The following is a 24,766-nucleotide window of genomic DNA, read 5'->3' as shown; positions in this document are numbered from 1 at the left end:
TTGTCTGTAACCACACCAAAGATAACGGTCAACTTCTGTTGCTAAATATCTTAGTGATGGGGAAAATTCTCAAGAGAGTTTCCAAAAAGATGAAGAGAATGAATGAGAGAAGAAAGGCCTGGAGGATAAAGGGAAAAGTGGTGGAAATAAACAAAAATTGGCACAAGAGGAAGTCATGAGGCAACCATCTTTCCTCATCCCTAATTAACTAAAACAACTGGGACAAGCACATACTTCATATTCAAAGAAACAAGGGGAAAAGTCATAAAACTCACAGAAATGTACTAAAATTTTGCTGAAAAGTCTTGGTCTAAGAGAAGGTTTATTTCTGGTTTATTTCAGTGAATTTCCTCTCCTCAGAGGGCATGGTCAACAAAAGCAGTTTACCACTGCACAGACAGCATCCTATGACATTTCATTGCAACTTATTTTACATTTAAGACAAAGTGCTTCTCTATACCTTGCTATTAATTGGTTTGCTTATGAAGACTCTGTTGTTTCCATCAGATATTTATATTTGACTATCACATGATGAGGTGTTGCAGGTTTCAGGAGTTGGTCGTTTGTTATGAGTGCTGCTCCAGGAAGGCTTTGCAGCATCTCACACACTGTTCATACACCGTCTCAAAGTCTTTATCACTCCCCTGCAAGCGAAAAACAAACAGAAACCATTAAAGACACCAGATCAAAAGACAGCACAGCTGAAATGTCTTGATAATTGGTTATTTAGCCCCTAATTTACTGCCTGTGTTTTTCTCTAGAATACTTATGTGTATTGTTGGGGGTAACGCAATACAAGTAATGTAATCAGATTACTTTTTCAAGTAACTAGTAAAGTAACATTGCCTTTTCAATTTACAACAAAATATCTAAGTCACTTTTTCATCACAAATATTGACTAAAGCTTTCCCGTCCCCATGTTGAGAGAAATAAAGTGCAGAGGTGTTGTGTGCGCTGTGTGAACATAATGGTTATTGTAGTTCTAGACTAAATGTGAACATGCATTTACTCATCTCACCTCAAAATGATTAAAAACAGTGAAATGCAATCTCAGAATATTATGCAAACCTGTAATAATTAACTATATTAAATTACACAAATATACTTTATGTATTTAATCTTTATTAACCAATGTCTTTGCTGCTGACCTTCAATTATCAAATTCAACCATACTAATAAACAAAAATGACTTTAGATTTAGAAATAGGAGTGTTGAACCTCCTTCTCCTGTATCTTATTCATTTCACTTTAAGTGTGAAAGGGCCTTAACATTTGCCAAAAACTTTTTTTGCTGTTAAAAAAAAAAAGAAGAAGAAGAAAAAAGGCAAGCCCAGCCCAGGTGAGAAAAAGTAACACAAAAAGTAATGTAACACATTACTTTTCATAAAAAGTAACTAAGCAATGCAATAAGTTACTTTTTTAGGGAGTAACACAATATTGCCTAATTTGAGCTAAAAAGTAATACCTATGAACTACTGTTGTCAGATTGTATTAATATTGGCAAACAGTAGAGATGCACCAGTATTATAATACCGGGCCTGGCCAATAGAATTAAAATTCTATACTATTTTGTCTATAATAAAAACAACACAAAAACCTAAAATCAGTCATTTTAAATGCTACAAATGTATTTATCACAATATTTTAATGTATGAAAAATATATATTTATTTTGAGATTGCTAAAGAATACATTTAACTGTGTTATTAATTAATTAATAGTGTTGTTAAATTATTAGTGTTCATATAAACATCGATCAGCAAACATAAACAGAAGCTGAATCGAACTTGTTTGATGCATGAGAACAAACTTTTTGCAGACATGAGAATGAACCTCATTGGTTCTCGCACGTCAAGCAAACATGCTTGAGCTTCCGTTTACCACAACTGATGTGTGAGTTGATGAAAGTTTATATGTAAATAAAAGTCTAACTTAAAACTGTTCATCATATAAAAATTTGGACTAAACCGCTAAATTCATATGGATTAGTTTTACAATCTCTTTATGAACTTTATGAAGCGTCAAAGTGTCAGTTGTGTTGCTGTCTATGGAGGGACAGAAAACTCTCCCATTTCATTAAAAATACCTTCATTTGTGTTTCAAAGATGAATGAAAGTCCAACGGGTGTGGAACGACATGAGGGTGAGTTATTAAAGGCAGAATTTTCATTTTTGGGTGAACTATCCCTTTAACATGCATTTCACTCTAACACCATGTCCTAATCAGACGTGATGCGACGCACGATAAAATGTATCTTTTCCGTTTATCTGAGTTTTGTCTTCACCAGCCACAACGGCGACACACAACGATTCTATTTTAGAAATGGTTTCTATTTCTCGCGGCTGAAACAAGGACACAGTGATATTATCAGGTACTGTTTATGTGATTTATTTAATGTTAAAAGCGTCTATTGTGAGTTTGAATATCATTCAGCTTTTTGGCTGTAATGAAAACAACACTGGCTAATTCACCTCAGATCTTGAAAATAAATAAATGGGCACAAGAACGTTCAAACTGTCAACTCAATGTGAACAAGTGTATTCTATGACTATGATGGGTTAAGTCACTCCGTATGTACTTTAAATAATGTTTAAATGGTGTAATATTTATGAAATTTACTATGTACTACTTGCCCATTTCATTGTGTCTGCTGTGCTCTTGCAGAGAGAGCCCGCCCACACTCTCTTCTGATTGGCTTTTGATTGATTTTATCGCTTCTCATTGTCACATCGCGTCTAGTGTGGACAGTCAAATTGCCGCTGGAATCTTATTGCGTCTGGATAGGACATGGTGTAAAGGCGCATCCACTATACTTTGGAGATGACGAGTCGGCATCGCCAACTTCATTTTTGCAGCTGACACGGACTCAGAAAACAACTAGTTTATTAATAAATTAGGGCTGCACGACTAATCGCATGCTATTCTCACGCGCATTTCGTCAGTAAAGCCGGTTCCCTGATTACCGCTAAATCGCCATCACCTGTTTTTAAACGGAGCGCCTTTTATTAGACAGAGCCGTAGTTCACAGACAAGCCACGCAATATCGCGTTCATTATCGCAGGCGATTCATCTGCGATATGAACGCGATATTGCGTGGCTTTTCAGTGATCTACGGCTCTGTCTATTAAATGCCGCTTCATTTGAAAGCAGGTGATGGCGATTTAGCGGTAATCAGGGAACCGGCTTTACTGACGAAATGCGCGTGAGAATAGCATGCGATTAATCGTGCAGCCCTATAATAAATTGTTAAAATGTTCAGTCAGTCATCTTGTTTTTTCTGAAACATTGATAAACAGTACTATATGTGTGCGCTTGAGCGCTTAATTCATATTTAAAATGCTCATTATTATGGTTTAGTATTTCTCTGTAAAGTCGAACAATGTTACATTTGATATTCTTTCTCAGACCTGAAACTGAAAACATTTCCCGATACCACTCCCCAACCCCAATTATATATCTAATTAGATTAATATCATAAATGTCCACTAGTCAACTAATTTAAATGAGCAACTACTATTCGACAAGAACATTTTTTAGTATGAAGCAGCCCTAAGCATTTGGATGGCCAGCGTAGTCCAGCGTAGAGGCCAGTTTCCTATTCTGCACTGGCAGAAAGGCCTACCCACTTCAGCCAGCTGGTTGTCTGCCATAAAGAAATACTAGAGAGGAAACATACAACTTTACACCTTTCAGCATGCCAAGGATTATCTCCAACAACCTCAGCGTGGCTGTGACCCACATGTTCTGAAAGCCTTCAGCCTAGTGAAACATCTTCACAATGTGTACTTAATCAGCTCTTAGACATCTTCTCATCTAAAAGCGAGTTTGCTGACCTTCACAGATGTGTCTTTGAGAGCTGGTGGTGTGAGCTGGATGACCCGACAGTGTCTGCAGGGGGAATGCTAATGATCTCAGTTGGGATGGCCCATCAGGGACTTTCCAATTTCTATTTCTCAACACACTCACCCGTTCCCTCCCTATCATCGCTCATAATGGACATAACTCCCTTCCAAACATCAGTTTTGTGGTTTAATCTGTTGGCTAATCAACTTTTATGTCATAATTGGGTGTTTATAATACTTTTTGACACTAAACACCTCTGTTTAAAACATTAAATAATACTCTTACAATGGCTTTAACAAACAGAACACTCACACAGATTCATCCAGAGTTTTTGCTAATTGTTAAGGGGATATGTTGCCCAAAACAAGTTATAATATTGGCATCATGTATTCACCTTATGCTGTTCCAATGTTCCAAACCCATATGATTTTCTTTCCTCCGTGAAACACAAAATGAGATGTATTTAGTAATGTGGACACTCTTTTTCCATTCAATAACAACTGAAGGAAGGCTAAAGTTCTCAAGCTTCAAAAAAGGATGCAAAAGCACCGTAAAAGTGGTTGATCCAACTTTTGATCTACATTCCAAGTCTTCTGAAACTTTATAATACCTTTGTGAGATACAGTCACAGATTTATTATACCATTTTGTAAATACCCATTTTTGAGTGCTAGCAAAAACATGCTGTTTTTGTGCAATGCAAATGAGCTGCTGCTCCCAGCTGCTATGGTTGCTCAACAACAACAAAGATGGCGAATCTCAAGCAACCAAAATGACGATTGTCAGTTACGGTGTTCAGCCTTACATTGTTCAAACCGGAGTCGACACTGATGGAGAGACTCAGGAAGAAGTTACAACTTTTAGAATGCATCTGGACATTTCTGAATGGTGGTTAGTGAATAAATGTATGTAGATGCTGTGGACTTGATTCAACTCATCGACAATCCACTGCGTCTTCAGCGGCTCAGATGTCGGGAATAAATGAAGACTATTATGTTCAGTCTTACATCCAACAACAAAACACCTAAATCACTTAAGGGGTTAAATACTTGTGCCAAAAATAACAAAATAGGGACTTTATTCAACAATATCTAGCGATTTCAAAACACTGCTTCATGAAGCTTCGAAGTTTAACGAATCATTTGTTTTAAATCAGTGGTTCAGAGTGCCAAAATACCATGATTTCAGTAAACGAGGCTTCGTTACATCATAAGTGTTTTGAAACTTCAAAAGTTCACATAACTTTGGCAGTTTGATACGTGCTCCGAACCACTGATTCAAAACAAATAATTTGTTAAGCTTCATGAAGCAGTGTTTTGAAATCACCCATCACTAGATATTGTTGAATAAAGTCGCTATTTTGTTATTTTTGGTACACAAAAAGTATTCTAGTCACTTTATAATATTAAAGTTGAACCACTGTAGTCACATTAACTGTTTTAAATATGTTTTTAGTAGCTTTCTGAGCACTGAAAAAGGGAGTGTTATTGCTGGCAATGCAAGCCATCAGATTTGATCAAAAATATCTTAATTTGTGAAGATGAACGAAGGTCTTACGGGTCTGGAACAACATGAGGGTGAGTAATTAATTACATAATTTCATTTTTGGGTGAACTAACTCTTTAAGAGACATTCTTGTCGCTACAGCTGCTCCGGCATCAAGACAATAGCGGAGTGTGTACAACTCGCTCAGGGCGGGGTCTATGCTAATAAGGCAGAGTCCGTCAACAGTTGTGGGCAGGGCCTGTACAAAGTGATGTCACTTTGTACAGAATCTGGGAACGGCTTGTTCTGAGACACTGCTTATGATTTATGGGGATTAAAAAAAAGTGGATGTGGGTGGATCATTATAGGGTGATTGTGTACACACAGTGCCAACACACATTTATGTTCAAACACCATGTAAAAGTGAATTTTGCATAATAGGTCCCCTTTAAGTCATTTTCACTGAAAATCTTGATCTCGTTTAAGAGACTTCATTGCAGAAGCAGCAGTGTCCGATTCATAAACAAGCCATTCTTTTGAGTCAGATCTTAAGGAATCAGTTCATTTAGTTATAAAATGGTTCCAAATCATTTGTTCATGAATCAGTCCAAACTGGGTCACTTCAATCATTGTGTATCAGTAGAACATAATTTTTTTTTGGTCTGTTCCTCAAACAAATCTATTTTATGACTATACTTGTAATATTGCATGAGTCATAAGAACTAATTTTATTTCTTTATCCTTTGTCAAATTTGAAAGCCTCAGCCCAAATCACTGTAACTGCATGGACCAAAAAAAAAAAATCCTATTTTTGAGATCCAAGGAGGAAATACAGGCTATGAATGACATAAGGGCAGAATTTTCATTTTTGAGTAAACTATTCCTTATAATCTGTCCTCACCCACAGAACATTAATCCAGTACGTGTTGACAGTTTGCAGAAACTCTGCAAATGGAGTACGCCTTAAACACACACAGATATCCACTGAGGAATCCTCATTCTTAAACATCAGTCGGGGGCCAGGACCACACAATGCATCAAATTCTCTCTCTTTTTTTAAAGACTTAGACAGAGGACATGATTTATTGGCTAATTTATTGGGTAAGTAAATGATTACATCTTTATCCAAGCACACCACAACCAAATAAGCAGCTTGCAGCATTCCCAAAAAGTTTTCTCTACACGATCAACAACCCTCAAACAACCACAACACTTACACACACCAATAAACTCTCTTGGAGCAATCTTAAAAGTGAAATGTGTATAATTTAAAAAAATATGTATTTTATATATATATATATATATATATATATATATAATTATTAAAAATAATGAAATTGGCAAAATACACAGAAACAAATAGATATTCCCATCCACAAGCTCAAACCGTTAGTTGAGCCAATCCTGTCTGTCAATGTCAAGAGCGTCAACCTTACCCACAGTTGTCTTTCAACATTAAGCTGGGATAGAACATTTAATTTCCAAATAAGTAATATACAAAACCTGAAATTATGAATCATCATGAATCACACAAGATTCCTTCTTTCAAAAATGATGATATTTGAAGATGAATGTCCCAGGTTGTGGGAAACTTAAAAATAATCTAACATTGCTAGGTTGATCCAAAATGGTTCCAACACTAGTAAACAGCTGAAGTCGGACCCACAGCTGGAATAGCGAGTGTGGGATGAACGAGGAGACATCATATAAACTCATCATATGATCTTAACTGGATCTTTACAATCTCTGGAATATATATATATATATATATATATATATATATATATATATATATATATATATATATATATATATATATATATATATATATATTATATATTATATATATATATGATCCTGCTGAGTGCATGTGTGTACACTTACATAGTACGGGTCTTGGATAATAAGCTGTTTTTCAGGATCGTAGGAGCCGAGCAGCTCAATCTTGGCTTTGCTGTTTTTTATGCTGTTGGCCTTCTTGTTCAGATCTCTGTAAGAAAACCATACACACAGCTTAGATCCTGTACAGCCAGTAGACTGATGTTCAATCATATCAATGGTGCGAGTTCTTTCAGACTTATTCAGGAATATGATTTAAGCACCAATGAAACTTGACAGGATCTGTCTGTTCTTCCTGCAAGTCTCCCAGGACCAAGACATTGCAACACACACACACACACACACACACACACACACACACACACACACACACACACACACACACACACACACACACACACACACACACACACACACACACACACACACACACACACACACACACACACACACACACACACACACACACAAACAGCTGAAAAAAATCTAAATAAATGATTCACAACAACACACATAACAACACCTGGGTACTCATAGCTAGTGTGGTTAATCATGAACGACGAGACTATTAAAAACAAACAATAACCACTAGGGATGTGCAAAAATACCTATCTTCCACCTAATCTGTGGGTTATTTGAAACGAGAGTTTTCAAACTGGAGAGAAAATAAAATAATATAGATATATTTAAATAGTGTACTAAACAAATCAATTTTGACATTACTGTTTCATTCTGGATATCATGATCTTAATCAAACATTATTCTATTGACAGCATTTTAATTTAGCAAGGCTGGATTCAGATTCACCTGACAGTGATTGAATGAGCTCCTTAAGAGATATTCACATATGATTTTTTAATTTAATTATTAGACAAAGCTCAAATAAAATTCAGAAATCTCAAATAACTTGTGCCAAGGGTTCAGCATCTTGACCAAGACTCTCATTAACTCCCCAGTTCAGGGATCATCCCTTCCGGGTTTGAACCTATGACCTTTAGGATTACCAGCTCAGACCTTTAATCATTAAGGCACACCACCCACTCACATAACGTCAAAATATAGCAGGAAATGCCCTTACATATATATTTTCAATCTTGATTAACCCAAGACAGATAATCATCACTAAAACATGACTGTGAGATTTATCGTGTCAAGGAGAAGAGAAAAGCCGAGACATAGAACCACAAAGAAAAGACAAGGAATCTAAAGAACTCAGTAATCTTCTTAATAAGCACTGGATCTAGCAGAACATGTGATTCTGACAATATCCCCCGCACCACACCCACCATTAAAAACAACCCTCCTGCCCCCAGACTCATAGTACTCCCAGACTGCTGACAGATCCATGATATAGTTCATTCGCTAAGTGTTGCTCAACATCAATCATCATTCTCATGTCAGAAAGACAAGGCTTTTCAGCATCATTACTCCAGTCTTTAGAGCCAGGATTGATCAGATATAGGCCATCCCTGGTCGGCCGCTTTCTCTTGCTTCGTGGAGCTGGTGAGCGGAACTCACAAAGTATGATCATATACTATAAATGTATATATACACACCAATCAGGCATTATGACAACCTTCCTAATATTGTGTTGGTCCCCCTTTTGCTGCCAAAACAGCCCTGACCCATCGACGCATGGACTCCTCTAGACCCCTGAAGGTGTGCTGTGGTATCTGACACCAAGATGTTAGCAGCAGATCCTTTAAGTCCTGCAAGTTGTGAGGTGGAGCCTCCATGGATCGGACTGTTTGTTCAGCACATCCCACAGATGCTCGATTGGATTGAGATCTGGTGAATTTGGAGGCCAAGTCAACACCTCAAACTCGTTGTTGTGCTCCTCAAACCATTCCTGAACCATATTTGCTTTGTGGCAGGAGCATTATCCTGCTGAAAGAGGTCACAGCCACCAGGGAATACTGTTTCCACGAAAGGGTGTACATGGTCTGCAACAATGCTTAGGTAGGCGGTACGTGTCAAAGTAACATCCACATGGATGGCAGGACCCAAGGTTTCCCAGCAGAACACTGCCCAAACAACACACTGCCTCTGCCGGCATGCCTTCTTCCCATAATGCATCCTGGTGCCATGTGTTCCCCAGGTAAGTGGCACACACGGCCATCCACGTGATGTAAAAGAAAAGTTGATTCATCAGACCAGTCCACCTTCTTCCATTGCTCCAGTTCTGATGCTCATGTGCCCACCGTTGGTGCTTTTGGGCACCCTGACTGGTCTCCGTCTATGCAGCACCATATGCAACAAACTGATGCACTGTGTATTCTGACACCTTTCTATCAGAACCAGCATTAACTTCTTGAGCAATTTGAGCTACAGTAGCTCGTCTGTTGGATCGGACCACACGGACCAGCCTTCGCTCCCCACGTGCATCAATGAGTCTTGGCCGTCCATGACCCTGTCGCCGGTTCACCACTGTTCCTTCCTTGAACCACTTTTGATAGATACTGACCACTGCAGACCGGGAACACCCCACAAGAGCTGCAGTTTTGGAGATGCTCTGACCCAGTCGTCTAGCCATCACAATTTGGCCTTTGTCAAACTCGCTCAAATCCTCACGCTTGCCCATTTTTCCAGCTTCTAACACATCAACTTTGAGGACAAAATGTTCCCTTGCTGCCTAATATATCCCACCCACTAACAGGTGCCGTGATGAAGAGATAATCAGTGTTATTCACTTCACCTGTCAGTGGTCATAATGTTATGCCTGATCGGTGTATATGTAACTGTATATATGCACAAACACACACACATTCATACACATTCATAGGTAATATTTTTCGGGGTTGGGGTGAGGGTGTCATATCTTACACAAGGCACCAGAATAACCAGATTTAGGGTTTTTCTATCACCAAAATACCAACTGAACCCCTGCACATACCTCAAGTTGCTCTCGTCCATGCAGAGGATGTGATCAAAAGTCATGAAGTCATCTTTGGTGACCTAACAAACAGAAAGACTGCATAAGTAACGCATGTAACACTTCATTCACATTGTCCTGCAGTGACCCACTAAGCACGGGCCAGTGGTTTCGGCCCACAGGCACCCCCCTCTCTCCATTTTCCTTTCTAATTCTTCCTGTCTTTCACCAAAAGAGGCAAATCTGCAGCCAAAAGAGCACGTTGCTGGCTTGGATAAACTCCAGGGAACATAAGCAAAGGGCCAGAGATTGAGTAGACGTGCTGTCTTTGTCTGTTCGAACATTCGCTTCCCTCACTCAAGACATGGAGTTAAGAAACGGATCAAAGCACATCTGTGGCTGGATATATGCGTGTGCATATATTGAGCAAGAACACATGATTCATCTGGGACGCCACTGCACAGAGTGAGCCATAATAGGAATATATGATTCCAATTTACAAAAACAACAAAGAGCAAAAACTTGAAATCATGAACAACATATACGCCTGTTCCTTGTGTCTACATGTGTTTTCTTGTATAATTGGGGGCTGTTGATTTGTGTGAGGTCAACAGGACAAAGATGTCTTTAGTGTGAGCTCAGCTCTGTACAGCCCCGTATGAACCTGACCTCTAAAGGCTGAGCTAAAGCCTGCCCACATGACTGGAATATCTGACTGACGGCTTTAATATGTGGGTGGAAAGCACACGAATTAGGAGTTTCGCTTAGCCTGACAGTAACAGGTCAGACCATGTATATTTTTTTAGGCAAGGTGATACAGCATTCAACAACTAACTGGAATAAAGATCATTCCCATTAGTACCAACAAATAATCTTACATGCCTAGCACTGGCGTTGTGCCGAAATCAGTGACCTAGAGAAATCTGTGATTTCACTGTTCATTAAAAGTCTCTCAAAAAGCACTTTGCTCTGATGTGAACATACACACAAACAGCAGGGTTACCAAATCTGATAACATAGCATTAGAGGTTACCGAAATCCAGATTTTGACCCTGATGTACTAGTGTAGCTGTTCACATCAGGCCAAAATGCTTTTCTTAAAAACAGAATAGAGAGGTTTAGATATCAGACAATGTGTCCATAATAATAATAACAATGAAAGTAAATGAAAGTAAAGCTTGGATTGATTTATTAATGTGTGATGCATAAATCATCAAAATGGTAAAACACAAACAGAGAAAAATTACAATAAAAATTAGAGAGAAACAATAACACTCAAACAGCTTGTCTAAAAAGATTATTTCTTTAAGTAAATGAATTGTCACGCTGCACAGCAACTACAGCCACTTTATTTTCCCAAACTACCTAAAACTAAATTATTTAATTTAAATTTAAGCAATATCGCAAAAAGTGCACTGTTGTTCCAAATATCAACATGGAATTTCATATATTCAGACCAACTGCACGACTGATGTAGTTTTTATACAACAGTTCAATAAATAACATGTTAACATTGAGTAACTTGCGTTTTAGACACAATATTTCAAGTTACTTTGTCTGTTTTCTTCGCAAACTGAAATAATTCCTAATGAAGGTAAAAGTTGCATCTTCTAGCAATGAATATGAATAAATCTTAAGTGATTCGAATCATAAAGAGAATCACTTGTCGCCATCTACTGGCATAACCTGCAGACATAGTAACTGAAAATTCCCACCACTTACAGGGATAGTTGACCCTAAAATGAAAATGATGGCATGATTTACTCACCCTCAAGCCATCCTAGGTGTACATGTTTATCTTCCTTCAGATCAATACAATCGGAGATATATTTAAAAATATCCAAGCTTTACCAAGCTCTACCAAGCTTATAATGGTAGTGAATGGGGGGGGGGTTGTTTTGAAGCCCCACCCCAAGAATGCATCCATTAATCATAAATAAAATCATTATGGCTTCAGTGGGTTAATAAAGGCCTTCTGAAGCGAAGCGAAGGGTTTTTGTAAGAAAAATATCCATATTTAAAACTTCCAGCAGACCGTACGCATTGATTTGCTGTGGAAGAGTGACCTCTGACCCGACGCATGACATAATGGTGAATGCGGAATAGCAGAGGATAGAGCAAAACAAAACACCGGTCAAAAATTAGAAATCTAAAAACGAGAATTTTTTAAGAGAAATGTCAGAGGATTTCATTGTAAGAGAAGAGGAGCTTGAGTTTGTTGCCCAGCCCTATTTGTTCAAACCGCGAGAGGCGTCTAAGCTTACGCTACTCCTACATTCTGCGTCATACATCATATCAGGGGTTACTCATTTGGCGCAAGTCGACTTGAGCAGTGTGCGTACGGTCGTCTGGCACAAGCTAGTTATTTTAATCTATAATGTTTTAAATATGGGTATTTTTCAAACAAAAACCCATCGCTTCACATCAGAAGGCCTTTATTAACCCCCTGCAGCCGTATGGATCATATGATGGATGGATGCACTTTTTGGGCTTCAGAACACGCCCCCTGGGGGTTCACTACCATTATAAAGCTTGGTAGAACCAGGATATTTTTAAATATATCTCCGCTTGTGTTTGTCTGAAAGAAGATAGTTATACACACCTAGGATGGCTTGAGGGTGAGTAAATCATGGGATAATTTTCACTTTTGGGTGAACTATACATTTAAGAAAAATGCGTTACGTTTCCCACCCAGCAACAACACCAGTACCGCTCCTCTGTAAATAAGGTTTGTTCCCTTTCGATACTTCACTCGTACTGCGTATGGGGAAAGGTCTCCCTTTTTCCCCGCTGCTGAAGCCTTTTTCAATAACGCAGTGTAACTGCACCGTCATTGGTTCACTCATAGACAAGTTGTTGAACCAATGGCGGCGCGGCATAGCTGCGCGGCCTATGGCGACAAAGCGCGCGAATATTCCCGCCGAAATGGGCGGGGTATAGGGCTATATAAGCAGGCGTTTCGCCATAGGATTTCAGTGTTTTCTCCTTCAGCGACGACATCTACTTCTCTTCGCTGATCTCCGCCTGAAGCCGAAGAAGCTCGCCGCCTTCTGCTCTCGCCGCCGTCTGAAGAGGCTCCCGCAGCGGACTCGCCTGGACTCGCCGGTGGAAGAAAGCGCCGGCGCCCTCGCGGACTGCAGCTTCTAGCGCCGTCGCCGAGCCGCCGCCTCCCGCTTCCCGCTTCCGGCCGCTTCCTGTGCGTCCCCTGCCGCCATCCGGCGCGCCGCCTGAGAGCTTCATCCGCGGCTTAAACGCCGCTCTAAAAGAGCGATTTCCAGCGGTTTTCACCGCTTTAAGAGCTTCCGCGGCCCTCGCCGCTCTAAAAGAGCCACCCAATTGCCGTTTTCACGGCAGCGGCGTCTCACGATGCCCCGCCACTCATGTGGTACTTGCAGGGCCCCCTGCACGACGACGATGGACACAGCGAGTGTGTCGCTTGCCTGGGCAAGCCCCACGCAGACGGCGCGCTCGCTGGAGACTCATGCCCGCACTGCGAGTGTATGAGTCTCGCTTCCCTGCGCTCGCGGGTCGCCTTCTTCACTGAGGGCGATCTCGCCGCTCGCGCCCTCCCGTCTCCTTCCTCCGCGGTCCGGCGAGGAAAAGACAGCGGGGTAGAGCGACTCAGCGCCAGGAGTTGAGCGAGCTCACGCCGGCCCAGCCCCCGCGTGCCTCGCCCTCTCCTCCCAGGGAACTCTCTCCAGTTCTGTTCTCTCGCCCTGAGCAGCGTCCCTCCGCAGAAGCGAGTGACCTCGTCTCATTCGGGGGAACAGACGACGAACAAGACGACTCCATGTCTCTTGCGGCTTCCGAAGCGGAAGGATGGGCTGGCGAGCCGGAAGACCCCGCTCCACCGCCTCCTTGGAACCCATCGAGCATGGCCAGGGCATGGATGCCGAGCTCTTCCGCATCCTGTCTAGAGCCGTTGAAGAGCTGGACCTCGAGTGGGCCCCTCCAGAGGAGCCGTCCTCGCAGCCGCCTGGACGAATGGTTTCTGCCAGGCCGCCGCCAAGCACCTCGCCAGCGTTCAGCGCCCTTCTTTCCTGAGGTCCACGAAGAGCTGACGAAGTCGTGGCGCGCTCCTTACTCTGCCCGCCTCCACACTACGCACCGCTCCGCCCTCACCGCCGTCGACGGCGCCGAGGAGAAGGGATACGAGCGCTTGCCACCCCTAGATGAAGCGGTGGCTGCTCACCTCTGTCCTCCCGCGGCTGTGGGTTGGAAGACGAGGAGGGCCCTTCCTTCCAAGCCCTGTCGGACCACCTCTACTCTGGCTGGACGGGCTTACACCTCGGCGGGCCAAGCTGCCTCTGCGCTCCACACCATGGCCATATTTCAAGCATTCCAGGCCAAACTCCTCCGCTCTCTGGATGAGTCTGGAATCGACGCGCCAGCCTTCAAAGATCTCCGCAGCGCCACGGATCTTGCCCTGCGAGCTACGAAGGCTACGGCCCAGGCCATCGGTCGTTCCATGGCCAGCCTGGTCGTGTTGGAGCGCCACCTGTGGCTCAACCTAACGGAGATCAAAGACCTAGACAAGACGGCCTTCTTAGACGCCCCGGTCTCGCCTTCTGGTCTCTTCGGGCCTGCAGTGGATGGCTTCACTGAGCGCTTTACTGCCGCGCAGAAATCGTCTCAGGCTATGAGGCATTTCTTGCCTAAGCGCTCCAGCTCCGCTTCTGCGTCTAGCCGCCCCAGGACTGCGCCGGCTCAGCAGAACAAACCAGCCCCACCTGCAACACAGGCAGCGCCGCCCCAGGAGCATCGCCAGCGCTCGCGCCCTGCGAAGCGCCCTCCCTTCCCGAGGCGCCAGGGACCCCGGCCCAGGATTGTGCTGGACCCGGTGCCTCCGAAGTCGTCCTGATTCGTCGGACAGGAAGAGGATGGGGGACCGTCCCGTTACGACCGGACCACCCCAAAAGCTCCCACGGGTACTCTCCCCTCCGCCTCGTTTATTTCCGGGCGTGGGAAACATACTCCAAGTGACAGCTGGGCCCACACCTGTTGCGCCCACTCCAAACGCCGTTTTCACGGCGGACAAATTTTTACCTCATCACAAAAAGAGCAAATTTCCTCTTCCACCCCTCGCGGTGTACGACCCTCTCAACGGCGGTCTGTCACCCAACATTATTCAACCCCTAGCCACTCGGGCCGAGGCCTGGCAGGCCATCCCCGATGTGTCAGAATGGGTCATGGGGATCGTAAACCAGGGCTACTCGCTCCAGTTTGCACGACGGCCCCCCCGCTTCGCCGGGGTGCTTCAAACATCGGTCAATCCGGACGACGCTCATGTCCTCCGGGCCGAAGTCATGTCGTTGCTGGAAAAAGGAGCTGTGGAAATGGTTCCTCCGTCAGAGAGCGAGACAGGCTTTTACAGCCGCTACTTTCTGGTCCCCAAAAAGGATGGCGGTCTCAGACCCATCCTAGACCTCAGGCTTTTGAATCACTCCCTCATGAGACGGAAGTTCAAAATGCTGACGCTGAAGCAGATCCTCGCGCACATTTGCCCCGAGGACTGGTTCTGCTCGCTGGACCTGAAGGATGCGTATTTTCACATCCAGATAGCCCCCCGTCACAGACGATTCTTGAGATTCGCATACGAAGGGGTGGCATACCAATATACGGTCCTGCCCTTCGGGCTGTCTCTGGCTCCCCGCACTTTCACCAAGTGCATGGACGCGCGCTTTCCCCTCTGAGACAGATGGGAATCCGGGTTCTGAATTACCTCGACGACTGGCTCATCTTAGCCCGTTCGCGAGACGAGCTGGAACGCCACAGATCCGTGCTCCTCAGCCATCTACAATGCCTGGGTCTCAGGGTCAACTTAGCCAAGAGCTCGCTATGCCCCACTCAACGAATTTCGTTTCTGGGAGCAGTTTTCGACTCGGTCCGTATGACGGCAGTAGTCTCGCCAGAGCGCGCCCTGGCAATTCAGCAGCTCACGGCATCTGTCACGAACAAAGCCTATCTCCCTCTGAAGTTTGTCCAGAGGCTGCTAGGGCTGATGGCTTCCGCCTCCCCGGTGCTGCAGCTAGGCCTTCTTCGGATGCGGCCTCTTCAGTACTGGTTGAAGTTCCGGGTTCCTCCCAGCGCATGGCGGCACGGCCGCCTATGTCTCAAGGTCAATCGGGCCTGTCTTCTAGCCCTGAAACCTTGGATGGATCCAGTATGGTTCCAACGCGGAGTCCCCTTACAGGCGGTCTCACGGAGGACGGTGCTCTCAACAGACGCCTCCAACTTGGGCTGGGGCGCTGTGTGCGAGGGCAGACCGGCCTTCGGCTCGTGGAGCCACGAGGAAAGCCATCTACACATCAACTGTCTAGAGATGCTAGAGTGATGAAAGCCCTTCAGTTCTTTCAGGCTTACTTGACGGGACGTCATGTTCTAGTTCGGTCAGACAGTATGACGGTGGTGTCATACCTGAACCACCAAGGCGGTCTTTCGTCCAGCCGCTTATGCGCTCTGGCGAAACGACTGCTGGAATGGGCTCTTCCGAGGCTTCAGTCGCTCAGAGCGACTCATGTTCCTGGCAGGAACAATCTGGGTGCGGACATGTTGTCACGGAGCAACATCCCCTCCGACGAGTGGATGCTCCACCCCCAAGTGGTCCTCACGATCTGGGAGTTCTTCGGGAAGGCAGAGGTAGACCTCTTCGCCTCAGAAGACAACTCTCATTGCCCAACATTTTTCTCGAAGGAAGTAGATGCTCTGGCCCACACATGGCCCAGCACGCTCCTTTATGCTTTCCCTCCGATCGCACTGATCCCCCAGGTCATCAGGCGTATCAGAGAAGACCAGCACAGAGTCCTTCTGGTGGCCCCGCTCTGGAGGAACCAGGTTTGGTCCTCAGAGCTATTCAGGCTCTCTCTAAGAGCCCCGTGGCCGATTCCCCTGAGACGGGACCTCCTCTCTCAGGCAAACAGAACAATCTGGCACCCACAGCCGCAGCTCTGGGCTCTGCACCTCTGGTCCCTCGATGGGAGCCGACTAGCCTCCCCGAGGACGTCCTAAATACCATTTCTCAGGCTAGAGCCCCATCTACGAGGCGCCTCTACGACCAGAAGTGGTCAGTCTTTGTTGATTGGTGTTCAACACGCAACATAGACCCTGTGGAGAGTGACGTATCTTCCATACTGTCTTTCCTCCAAGAACGCTTGGAAATGGGGCGCTCCCCTTCCACGCTTAAGGTTTACGTAGCAGCCATTGCAGCGTTCCACGCTCCTATTGCTGGCCAATCGGTGGGACGAAACGGGCTCGTGATCCGTTTTTTGAGAGGTGCTAGGCGTTTGAATCCTCCTCGCCCTCTCACTATTCCCTCCTGGGACCTCTCGTTGGTCCTCAGGGCCTTGAAAGGAGCCCCATTTGAACCAATGGGTTCAGCCGACCTCAGGCCCCTAACACTAAAAACCGCTCTGCTACTAGCACTAGCATCGGTAAAGCGTGTTGGCGATTTGCAGGCCCTCTCTGTGAACCCTGCATGCCTCGAATTCGGGCCTGGTGACTCTAAGGTCGTTCTGAAACCTAGGCATGGCTACGTCCCTAAAGTGCTCTCAACTCCGTTTAGAGCTCAGGTCATCTCGCTCTCTGCTCTTCCTCCCTCGGCGGACGAACCAGAGCTGCAGCTACTCTGCCCAGTCAGGGCATTGAGGACCTACATAGACCGATCACAGTCTTTCAGACTGTCGGATCAGCTCTTTGTTTGTTTTGGCGGCCGCACCAAAGGGTCTCCGGTCTCGAAACAACGCATTTCCCGTTGGATAGTGGATGCTATTAACCTGTGCTACTCCTCACTGGGCACTAATTGCCCCATAGGAGTCAGGGCCCACTCCACTAGAGGAATGGCTTCCTCGTGGGCTTGGTCCAACGGAGTTTCCATCCAAGACATCTGTGAGGCGGCCGGCTGGTCTTCGCCGTCCACCTTTGTCAGGTTCTATCACCTCGATGTCCCGACCTTACAAGCTCGGGTCCTGTCGGTGTGATTAGCGGCTTCCAACAGGTCCCGCTTCACGCCACCATAGGAAGTATCTTCCTTCAGTGTAACCATGGGTTCGGTTAGGCTTTGCCTCCGCTTGTCCTTTTTGCCCCCCTCTGGGTGGCCAAATGCAAGCTATATCGTTCCCAGCCGTGGCACGGCGTGGTTGAATTCGTTCCCCATACGCAGTACGAGTGAAGTATCGAAGGGGAACGTACTCGGTTACTAACGTAACCTCGGTTCCCTGAGATACGGAACGAGTACTGCGTCACTTGCCGTGCCACGAGGCTGCGGCTCAGGGTCGTCGCTTCAGTCGATTGACACTGAAATCCTATGGCGAAACGCCTGCTTATATAGCCCTATACCCCGCCCATTTCGGCGGGAATATTCGCGCGCTTTGTCGCCATAGGCCGCGCAGCTATGCCGCGCCGCCATTGGTTCAACAACTTGTCTATGAGTGAACCAATGACGGTGCAGTTACACTGCGTTATTGAAAAAGGCTTCAGCAGCGGGGAAAAAGGGAGACCTTTCCCCATACGCAGTACTCGTTCCGTATCTCAGGGAACCGAGGTTACGTTAGTAACCGAGTACGTTATCTTTAATTGGTCTCTTTATGATTTATGTATGCGCTATAAAGAATGCTGGCGATACATTACGGACCAACTGTGTTTTATCAAAATACATACCAAACGCTATTTGGAAACCAATTCAAAACAACAAACTCTGTGGAGAATTTTCTCAGGAAATGTACAAGAAAGATGAAAAATGGCAGAAAACACAGAGGGAGATGGAGAAGAGGGGTCAACAGCAGATAGGCAGTGGATGCCTGTCAAAATTAATTTATAGGCAAGAAGTTAAAATAAGGAAGAACGATAAAACATCAATGGTGTGTGACAAAGATAAAGTGCTTTTGGCTGTAAATTACGATTAGATAATGCTCACAGGAGTTATCCTGCCAAAACTGGCTTTATTTGTGTATCTGCAAGGTTTCGGTATGAGTGACACAGACTGAAGTTAGTGAAATTTTGATAAATGTGTCATTTATATTATACTATTCAACAATACTGTGCTGAAAGCTTCTTGCACTCTTCCTCCATCTATCCACCTTATTTTTAATGTAAGAGCATCAACTTTCAGTTATTATACTGATTTATATTGCAAACTGCTATTTGTTATCATAGTATTTTATCTTGTTGTCGTTCTAATTAACAAATAGTTTTTAATACTAATTAACCGGAAATCTTGCATATATTAAAGGAAAACGGCTTACTTCCGTGTTGCAAAATAAGGTGGATAACATATGTACACACAAAATCCCACATCTGCAGTACCTGTTGTGCCCTGTGATCTGTCTCTATGCCATGTTTCCTGAGGCAGGCCAGACCACGGGCGTCAGGAACGCTGCCAATATTCCAATCTGAGGTGGCACCAGAGTCTATAACCCACTGTAACACACACACAGAGAACACGGTTCTAGTGTTGAGTGCTAATAAGGACCCCGCCGTACCTGCCGCGCCACGTGCCTCATGGACACGCCATGTCTCTTCATGCATGCCTGGCCGCGGTGATCCGGGGGGTTTCCAATCTCATAGGTGGACGTGGCGGCACTGTCTATTCTCCACTGAAGACACACATATACAGCATTGATGATGAAATTATACACACAAACATGCATAAACACAGAACAGAACAGAGGAATAGCATTTATCTGAAGAACTAGGCCTATATATATGTTACTCTATAGAGGTTTATTACTGCATGTACAGTGGGATCATGTTGGCCAAGTATTCACATTTGAATATTTCTGGCCTTAAACGTCAAGGCTGGAATGAATCTGACACGATTTCTTTGTATTTTGGCTCACAAGACTAAGGTTTTGATTCTTATTCTTCTTGTTGACCTTTCTGAAGAGCAGAATTTCATATCTGTCCCAAGTTGTGCAACCTCAGCAATAAAGTCAAAACTGTATAAGAACAAGCATAACTGGCAAATAAAAATTATCATGTTACTCTCATCCAAAATGAGGATGAGGTGCTAGGCTAAAAGTACTTTAGTCACTTTGTTACATACCTGTTAAGATCAGCCAATTACTTTCATCCAGAAGATGATGCACTGTCGCAATCACTTCACTGAAGCACATGCGATTATTTTTTGTGTTTTTGCAAGCTTTTGTATATATTGATACATCATTCAATTAAAGAAGCATCATATGCAGCGACTTACCTTGTCCACCACCCCGCTGTCTGTGGCCATCTTCCTGAAAACAGCCTCAGCGATTGGGGATCTGCAAATATTCCCTGGGTATTGAGGAAAGGGAAGAATGTTATTGTTTTAGTAGCCAAAGGTTTACATGCGACCAAATATTTATTTTTTTTATATTGCTAAATATTTTTTTTACAATTCAGAATAACTATTTTCTATTTGAATATGTTTTATAATGTAATTGATTCCAGTGATGACAAAGATGAATTTTCAGCATCATTACTCCAGTCTTCATTGTCACATGATCCTTCAGAAATCATTCTAATATGATGATTTGCTGCTCAAGAAACATGTCTTATTATTATCAATGTTGAAAACAGTTGTGCTGCTTAATATTTTTGTGAAAACCGTGATACATTTTTTCAGGATTCTTTGATTATTACAACGAGTAAAAACATAGAAATAGAAGTTTTTATTTTTAATCAAAACATATTCTCGCTGATTTAAAGTATTCATTTCTTCAAAAAATATCAATATTTCTGACCCAAAACTTTTAATCAGTAGTATATACTTCTATATTTTATATAGGCTACTTTCTTTGATTATTTGCTTATCAAAACGAAGTGTTCATTAATGTATGAATGGATGCGTGTGATTGCATCATGAGGATATTTTTGGTGCACCAAAAAACAAACAAAATAACAACTTGTATAGTGATGGCCGATTTCAAAACACTGCTTCAGGAAGCATCGGAGCATAATGAATCAGTGTGTCAAATCAGCGGTTCGGAGTGCCAAAGTCACATGATTTCAGCCGTTTGACACGCGATCCAAATCATGATTCGATACGCTGATTCATTATGCTCCGAAGCTTCCTGAAGCAGTGTTTTGAAATCGGCCATCACTATACAAGTCGTTATTTTGTTTGTTTTTTTGGCGCACCAAAAATATTCTTGTTGCTTTATAATATTAATATTGAACCACTGTATTCACATGAACTGATTTAAATATGTTTTTAGTACATTAATGGATCTTGAGAGAGGAAGTGTCATTGCTCCCTATGGAGGCCTCACGGAGTCATTGGATTTCAACTAAAATATCTTAATTTGTGTTCCGAAGATTAACGAACGTCTCACGGGTGTGGAACGACATGAGGGTGAGTAATAAATGACATTATTTTCATTTGAGGGAACTAACCCTTTAACACCTTAAGATGACACACAGCTCATATCTCTGTAGCAGTAAGTTACCGAAAGTGAAACCACACACAAAAAACCGGCAGATCGGCTCTCTTGCACTGTCGTGACAGACAACTAGTTGTTCAGTCCGGTTTCGTTCACACAGCGCGAAAATTCCGAGAATGCGGTAGTGAGTCCTGGAAATTTACAGGTGTGAGTTCGGTTATCAAATACGGTTGTCCCGTAAATAACCGTATTGCATGTGAACATAACCGTATTAAAGACTCAAATATAGCCTTATTCTGCTGCTGTGTGAACGTGGCCAGTATGCTGATACCATTCAGCTGACGATGACAGCTTTCATTCAGTGAAAGATTGATCATTGAATGAAACAGTGATGATAGTTTGACAGTTTCCTCCAGCTAAAATGTTACTTCATCAGCTTCCCATCTAAACATCACAAGTTAGAGAAGGTCTGGCGATATTTTATAATCTTTCTTACCCAAACACACGAATAACACCGAACTTCCACCGGGAGCCGCCATATTGGTTACTATCAAAGGTCCCCGTTGAGGGTTAGCCAAAATTCCGCCTGTTCCAAATTCACCAACAAAAAAGTAGTTTGTAGTTTTTTGAGGACATATATGAAAGTGGTGGAGTGAAATAAATAGTTGTTTTTAAAATGTTTTTTTATGAAATTACTAGTGTACAGTATATGACAAGTAATAGTGTGAACACCTGACCTACATATACACACTTACTTTCAATTTTTTTCTCTCATACATCATAAAACATATAGCTATGAAGTCCTCCAATAACTAACAGAAGAAAAAAAAAATATTTGTGATAGGTCTATTTACACAGTAGGCCTAAAGGCAGCACAAAGGCTGCATCTATATAGTATCACACAAAGGATCCAGAGCATAATTCTGAGCAAATGTCTTGTATTATGTTTTGCCAGTAGGCCTAAGCTGCACAATAATGCTTAACAAACTTTTCTCTGGTGTTTTTTCAGGCTTGCATAAGCTTAGTCAGTCCTGATTCTATTATTGGTATCACTATCCAGTGTTTACAGATCTAGGTGGTCAGGTTGTAGGAAAGTCCTGTTTTCCAGACCATATTTAGAGCAGGTTTATATTGAACTATTTTTCACTCAGCTGCCAGGCCTGCTTAGCCATACTTTCTCTGTTATAAAACCAGATTATACTTCAGGGTATTGATCGTGCATACCAGAGTGAATTTACTACACAGCAAAATATATGTGCACGCACATCTGACAACATAGGCAACTAAGAGAGCATGCATGGAAGTAGGCCAATGAAGACAACATAGGATCTATGTTGAAATGTAACATAAATCTATGGTGGTGTTGTAAGCATATGTGATAATATGTGAAAATCCTATAAAAGAAATTCATTTTTTTTTTTTTCAGCAGCTATGCATTAAATTGATCAAAAGTGACAGACAAATGCAGCCTTGGTGACTTCTTTAAAAAACATCAAAACATCTGAACAGTAGTGTATGTGCACAAAGGGATTCCTAATTTCCTATGCATGGCAAAAAGGTAACAATCTGGTGATTCCCATGAAAATATCAGTATTTGTAATTTCACTCTAGAGATACTTAAAGGTATATCAGCTTTCCTATTTTGGCTTTGATGCATATAACACTGTCAAAGAGAATGACCAGTGAGAGATATAATGAAAACCATATTCCAGGGTCAGTGACTCAAGCTGTGCCAAACTTTAAGGGAGGTGATGTATGAATCCAACTTACTAAGAAATCCAGAACAGCTTCTCACAATAGCAAAACTGATATCCATTGACATTGTCATTCTATTGGTTTTGACTGAACAGAATTATTATGCAGCACAACTACTTCCCCCCCATATTTTAGTGTTAGCACATGAGCCAGATATTGATCTATACATCTTGATCTGTGCAGCTTATACATGTTGTATTCACAAATTAAAATTCAGCTGGTTTGCAGCTGCTCCATACACAAATCTTCTTAAGGTTTACTTCTCGATAATGACCAAATCATTGAACTTTCATTAATTATGCCTTCACATTAACAACCTTAACCTCGCATACGGACACAATATGCTGTCCTCAGGAAATGCCTGTCAGAATTGAGCAAATGAAAAACTTGATTCTCAATTTGTACTTTCTGTGTCTGCACTTCATCTTCTTAACTTGTGAGTGAACTCTAACAAAATCTTTACAAAATGATGATCATTTGGTCCTGTGCACATCGTTGTTGCATTATTTGAGACCTAAATACCCTTGCCAACACTGTACGGTGCTTGTCACTGGGACAGTACCCTAAGGTACAAAGGTACAAACCCGATTCCAAAAAAGTTGGGACAATGTACAAATTGTGAATAAAAAAGGAATGCAATAATTTACAAATCTCATAAACTTATATTTTATTCACAATAGAATATAGATAACATTTCAAATATTGAAAGTGAGACATTTTGAAATGTCATGCCAAATATTGGCTCATTTTGGATTTCATGAGAGCTACACATTCCAAAAAAGTTGGGACAGGTAGCAATAAGAGGCCAGAAAAAGTTAAATGTACATATAAGGAACAGCTGGAGGACCAATTTGCAACTTATTAGGTCAACTGTCAACATGATTGGGTATAAAAAGAGCCTCTCAGAGTGGCAGTGTCTCTCAGAAGTCAAGATGGGCAGAGGATCACCAATTCCCCCAACGCTGCAGTTTCCAGAAAACATTGTCGGTGAACACAATCCACCGTGCCATTCGCCGTTGCCGGCTAAAACTCTATAGGTCAAAAAAGAAGCCATATCTAAACATGATCCAGAAGCGCAGGCGTTTTCTCTGGGCCAAGGCTCATTTAAAATGGACTGTGGCAAAGTGGAAAACTGTTCTGTGGTCAGACGAATCAAAATTTAAGTTCTTTTTGGAAAACTGGGACGCCATGTCATCCAGACAAAAGAGGACAAGGACAACCCAAGTTGTTATCAGCGCTCAGTTCAGAAGCCTGCATCTCTGATGGTATGGGGTTGCATTAGTGCATGTGGCATGGGCAGCTTACACATCTGGAAAAGCACCATCAATGCTGAAAGGTATATCCAAGTTCTAGAACAGCATATGCTCCCATCCAGACGTCGTCTCTTTCAGGGAAGACCTTGCATTTTCCAACATGACAATGCCAGACCACATACTGCATCAATTACAACATCATGGCTGCGTAGAAGAAGGATCCAGGTACTGAAATGGCCAGCCTGCAGTCCAGATCTTTCACCCATAGAAAACATTTGGCGCATCATAAAGAGGAAGATGCGACAGGAAGAAGACCAAAGACAGTTGAGCAACTAGAAGCCTGTATTAGACGAGAATGGGACAATAT

At 43.0% G+C, this 24,766-nt stretch overlaps 1 protein-coding gene across 2 annotated transcripts; it reads right to left on the bottom strand.

Annotated features, from left to right (window-relative positions):
• Positions 1-296: 296 nt before the first annotated feature.
• acp1 (acid phosphatase 1) lies at positions 297-21,948 on the bottom strand. 2 transcript variants are annotated; one of them, XM_067370938.1, is made up of 6 exons: positions 21,888-21,948; positions 20,230-20,303; positions 19,514-19,627; positions 10,059-10,120; positions 7,211-7,316; positions 297-644 (listed from the first exon to the last, which is right to left on the bottom strand). In XM_067370938.1, exons 1-6 carry the CDS (start codon positions 21,928-21,930, stop codon positions 567-569), a joined length of 477 nt encoding a protein of 158 aa, XP_067227039.1. In that variant the 5' UTR covers positions 21,931-21,948; the 3' UTR covers positions 297-566. The 2 variants fall into 2 exon arrangements, with proteins under 2 accessions (XP_067227039.1, XP_067227038.1); XM_067370937.1 differs by lacking the exon at positions 19,514-19,627 and adding an exon at positions 19,338-19,451 and having other exon boundaries at positions 299-644.
• Between the last annotated feature and the right edge of the window lie 2,818 nt (positions 21,949-24,766).

The sequence above is a fragment of the Chanodichthys erythropterus genome, chromosome 20, assembly GCF_024489055.1.
Source record: "Chanodichthys erythropterus isolate Z2021 chromosome 20, ASM2448905v1, whole genome shotgun sequence".
NCBI classification, from domain to species: Eukaryota; Metazoa; Chordata; class Actinopteri; order Cypriniformes; family Xenocyprididae; genus Chanodichthys; species Chanodichthys erythropterus.
This window is presented reverse-complemented; position numbering and strand designations above follow the sequence as displayed.

What these genes read in the sequence shown, in the direction of transcription:
- acp1 (XM_067370938.1), bottom strand. Translation starts at nt 21,930, where the DNA reads ATGGCGGCTCCCGGTGGAAGTTCGGTGTTATTCGTGTGTTTGG. An exon ending in TGAGGCACGTGGCGCGGCAG is followed by an intron (nt 10,121 to 19,513) that starts GTACGGCGGGGT and finishes TCTGTTTGTTAG; the next exon opens with GTCACCAAAGATGACTTCAT. An exon ending in TTATCCAAGACCCGTACTAT is followed by an intron (nt 645 to 7,210) that starts GTAAGTGTACAC and finishes TTTCGCTTGCAG; the next exon opens with GGGAGTGATAAAGACTTTGA.